The sequence below is a fragment of the Malania oleifera genome, chromosome 6 (genome assembly GCF_029873635.1).
Source record: "Malania oleifera isolate guangnan ecotype guangnan chromosome 6, ASM2987363v1, whole genome shotgun sequence".
Lineage (NCBI taxonomy): Eukaryota > Viridiplantae > Streptophyta > Magnoliopsida > Santalales > Ximeniaceae > Malania > Malania oleifera.
This window is the reverse complement of record NC_080422.1, coordinates 102,835,055-102,839,318: the sequence shown is the minus strand read 5'-3', so window position 1 is coordinate 102,839,318 and position 4,264 is coordinate 102,835,055. Positions and strand designations below refer to the sequence as shown.

Below are 4,264 nucleotides of genomic sequence, written 5' to 3'. Positions count from 1 at the left end.
TTGTTATGTAAAGACTTCTCGACCGATGAAGGAGTTTGATAGTGGATTATGGAATCCTTGAGTGTATGTCTCAAGGCGCGGATGTAGGCTAGGTGCTGAACCACATTAAAACATCGATGTTAAGCCTCTTTACCCTATACTCTTTATTATATGTTTTGTGCATGATTTACATTTTATAAATTGTGATATAATTGCTTATATCTTGCCAAGATTATTATTTTGTAGAGAAAATTAAAAATACGCGAAAGAGTTCATTCACCCCCCTCTCTTGACTCTACTCCCGAGCTGACGAATCTATTTTTTAAGTGATTTAATTGGCAATTAATTGCACTAAGAACATACAAAAATATTATACCTAAATATTGTTTGTATTATATGTGTTTCAACATAATGTTTAATTGTCGTGATTTAATTGACAATTAATTCACTAAATACACACAAAAAAGTTATAGTTAAATATTTTTTATTTTATATGTATTTTAAAGGCACTGTTTAACGAAATTGTTTATTCTAGATATACTTTTCCTATACATATTTACTAATAGTAAGATTGTATTTACTTTCAAACTTCATACTATAATTATATATTATTGCAATTTTATATTATTAACATTGGTCTTAACATTTAGATTTACTTTTTAATTTATTTCATATGTATTTTTTTATTTTATATTATCTCGCCGCGAAGCGCGTGTAGTCTTTCTAGTTTGTCTAAAATTAGATGTTTTAGTATGATTATATAAAAAGTCATAGTAGGTCATATCTTAGTAATTTTGGTTATAGAGTGTTTGATGACCATACAAAAATATTTTCAAAATAAATAAGACATAACTAGTTTTAAAGTAATGAGAAAATGAGTAACTTAGTGGGCAAATTACATACGTTCATAACTAGACTAATAGCCTAGTAGGAGCCCAACCACACGGAGGCCCATAAGGAATGTTATGGGCTTAATCCAAAATCCAAATCTAATGAGGCTGTAAATGAATGATGGGCTTGATGCTCAGTCAACGCGGCCCAAATACTAGAAATCGAGGGCAAAATGGGCCCATCGCAAGTAACGCCTCGTCCACCGTCTTCATTAAGAACTCTGCTCAGACTATTCTCCTTAAAGCTAACGACTTCCATTTTCGTAATCCTTAATCTTCTCACCTTCTTCATCATCCTGTACACGCTTCTTCCTCTAAAAAACCCCCCCTCTGAGCTAGGGCTAGAGTTAGGGTTTACAGAGATCGTCTCCTCTCGTCGCGTCAATGGGGAAAGGGGGTGCTTCTTCACTTAGCGATGGCGTCGTCAAGAAGATCCTCCTCTCCTACGCTTATGTCGCGATCTGGATCTTCCTCAGTTTCACTGTCATCGTCTACAACAAGTACATCCTCGATCGCAAGATGTACAACTGGCCTTTCCCGATCTCCCTCACCATGATCCACATGGCCTTCTGCTCCTCCCTCGCCTTCCTCCTCGTCCGCGTCTTCAAACTCGTCGAGCCCGTCTCCATGTCGCGCGATCTCTACCTCTCCTCCGTCGTCCCGATCGGCGCGCTCTACTCGCTCAGTCTCTGGTTCTCCAATTCCGCCTACATTTACCTCTCCGTCTCCTTCATTCAGATGCTCAAGGCCCTGATGCCCGTGGCCGTGTACTCCATCGGCGTTTTGTTCAAGAAAGAGACTTTCAAGACGGAATCCATGGCGAACATGCTGTCGATCTCGTTTGGAGTCGCGATCGCAGCCTACGGCGAGGCCAGGTTCGACACCTGGGGTGTGATTCTGCAGCTCGGTGCCGTGGCGTTCGAGGCGACCCGCTTGGTCATGATCCAGATCTTGTTGACCTCCAAGGGTATCACATTGAACCCCATTACTTCGCTTTACTATGTGGCGCCCTGTTGTCTTGTGTTCTTGTTTGTTCCGTGGGTGATTATGGAATTCCCAATTTTGAAGGAGACTTCAAGTTTCCATTTTGATTACGTGATTTTCGGCACGAACTCGTTCTGTGCATTTGCTTTGAATCTGGCGGTGTTTTTGTTGGTGGGGAAAACTTCGGCTTTGACTATGAATGTCGCCGGAGTGGTGAAAGATTGGATGTTGATCGCGTTTTCGTGGTCCGTGATAAAGGATACGGTGACACCCATTAATTTGGTTGGGTATGGAGTTGCGTTCTTGGGGGTGGCTTACTATAATCATTCGAAGTTGCAGGCGCTGAAGGCAAAGGAGGCGCAGAAGAAGGCTGCACAGGCCGATGAGGAGGCTGGAAGGTTGTTGGAGGAGAGAGATGGGGAAGGAATGGGAAGGAAGAGTGAAACGCAGGCTTGATTCGTGGGCTAATTGAAAGTTATTCTTGTCTGGGTTTGTTTCTGTGGCATAGGGAAGGGAAGAGATGATCAAGTTGAAGTGTTTAGAGGATGGGTGACAAAAGATCGATGGCTATCTCTTTAGGATCGCTCATTCAGCCGTTTTGGGGTATGAGGACTTAGAATTCTTCTAAATTTATTGCCATGTTGTTCATCTAGGTCGCTGTCACTTAATTTTATTGGGGTTTTGATGTAGTCTTTTGCTGCCTTTAGCACCAAATCATGTTTCTGACTGGAGGAACAATCAATCAGGGGAGCCCTTTGTCCTTTTAGCTATTTTGATAAATTATGTATGTTTTTGACCTCTTCCTCTTGGAGGAAACCTTAGATGATTTATCTATTGATGGTTGAGTTAAGTACCTCTTTTGTATTGTGCTTTCTTATCCGCTTTTTCTACCTAAATGATTTTCAGGGATTGCAGTTTTATCTTATTTGTTGTTGTTGTTGTGTGCATTGATATCATAGCGTTGCTGATTTTGATGCACAGATGGTTGTTATCATCTCTTTTTTTTAATCAAAATGACGATTAGAGAAGAATTATAGTATTAACAAAATTTTAATGACTTTCATATGTGTATTATGAAGTTGAATAAGAAGTGGGGTGAAGCAGAAGTTGTGCTTTTATGTTTTTAGTGATGATTGACAATAGAACTGTTAGTGTGGCTCATAGCAGAGCTGTATCTCCTGCGATAGGTAATCTCTCATGCAATTAGAATGTGTTTGGGAGCATAAATCTGAGACAATATTCAATACATTGTCCTCAATTTTATCCCAATCCACAAATCCAAACTGACTTCTAAGTTATGACCCAATGCACGCAAATTCAAATTTGAATTTTGCCTCAAACCACAATTCCAAATCCTAGATCAGAGTCCTAACACAAGGTTAATGTTTTAATGAGTTGGTTTTCTGCACATTCTGCATCGGTTTTCTTGCATTTCTCTGTCTTCTAGATTTTGTTGTCTGCATAGCTATGGAAGCATTGGCGTGTCAACAGATATTTTTCCTTTTACTGGGGCTGCAGTTAAAGCCCATTGAAAAAACTAGTATATGACTGTATAATTATTGAAGCATTGCAGCTAGTAGAAATTCTTTTTGCTGGATTTGAGCTAAGAAATGTCTTTATTATTAATTCAATTATTTGTTCCACTACCTTATGCATTGTTCCTTTCGTTGTGTCCTCCCCCCCTGAAGGAATATACCTTACTTCATCACTGAGAGCTTATTTTCTTTAGTGTATGAGAGGTGCAATCTTGTGAAATTTTGTCTTGATGCCCCTCTTCTTTCACATGGAAGATTGCTTTTTGCTCTCCAATTGGTCTCTTCCCTTAAACTGGAAATTCGTCTGTGTCGAGAGACAAAGGTGTACATGTTTGTGTGGTCGCCCTCATGTTGTAGGTGAAGTTTGATGTTAAGGTTGTGTTTATGAGTATGAATTTCAGGCAAATTGTAGGTGAAGCTGATTACTAGTTTGTGGTTGGAAGCATAAATTCCATGCTTTGGATTTGGATTTTTTTTTTTTAAAGATTTGGATGAAACTCATTATTGCAATTTTATCCAAATCCGCACAAATACAAGTTAGCTCCCAAACATTGAGTAAAGAAATGCGGCATGAGACCATCACTAGTTTTTCTAACAGAAAATTAAGAGAAGATAAGTTGTGGACTTTTGAGAGTTTGGACTATAGAGGCAGGCTGCTGTTGGTATTTGAATCCAATTCCCTAATCAAACTAGTTACAATTGACTTTTTAAATATTTTCAGCTTATTGGGTTGGTTGTTTTGTTTTTCCTGTTCTACTTTTTACCTTCAAAGTTGTGGTTTTAGATTTTTGTTATCGAAATCAATCTTGCAATAGTGTCTTATCCTTGATCAGCATTGGCTTATGCACCTTATGGTTTTTCATAAACATTATTGCA

General features: G+C 38.9%; 1 protein-coding gene across 1 annotated transcript; it reads left to right on the top strand.

The window, feature by feature from the left end:
- Window positions 1-1,062: 1,062 nt before the first annotated feature.
- On the top strand, window positions 1,063-2,706 carry LOC131157247 (probable sugar phosphate/phosphate translocator At5g25400). The gene has a single exon (XM_058111238.1). The coding sequence runs from the start codon at window positions 1,254-1,256 to the stop codon at window positions 2,307-2,309; it is 1,056 nt and encodes a 351-aa protein (XP_057967221.1). The 5' UTR covers window positions 1,063-1,253; the 3' UTR covers window positions 2,310-2,706.
- The last annotated feature ends 1,558 nt before the right edge of the window (window positions 2,707-4,264 follow it).

Coding starts and splice junctions, on each gene's coding strand:
- LOC131157247 (XM_058111238.1), top strand. CDS start 1,254: ATGGGGAAAGGGGGTGCTTCTTCACTTAGCGATGGCGTCGTCAAGAAG.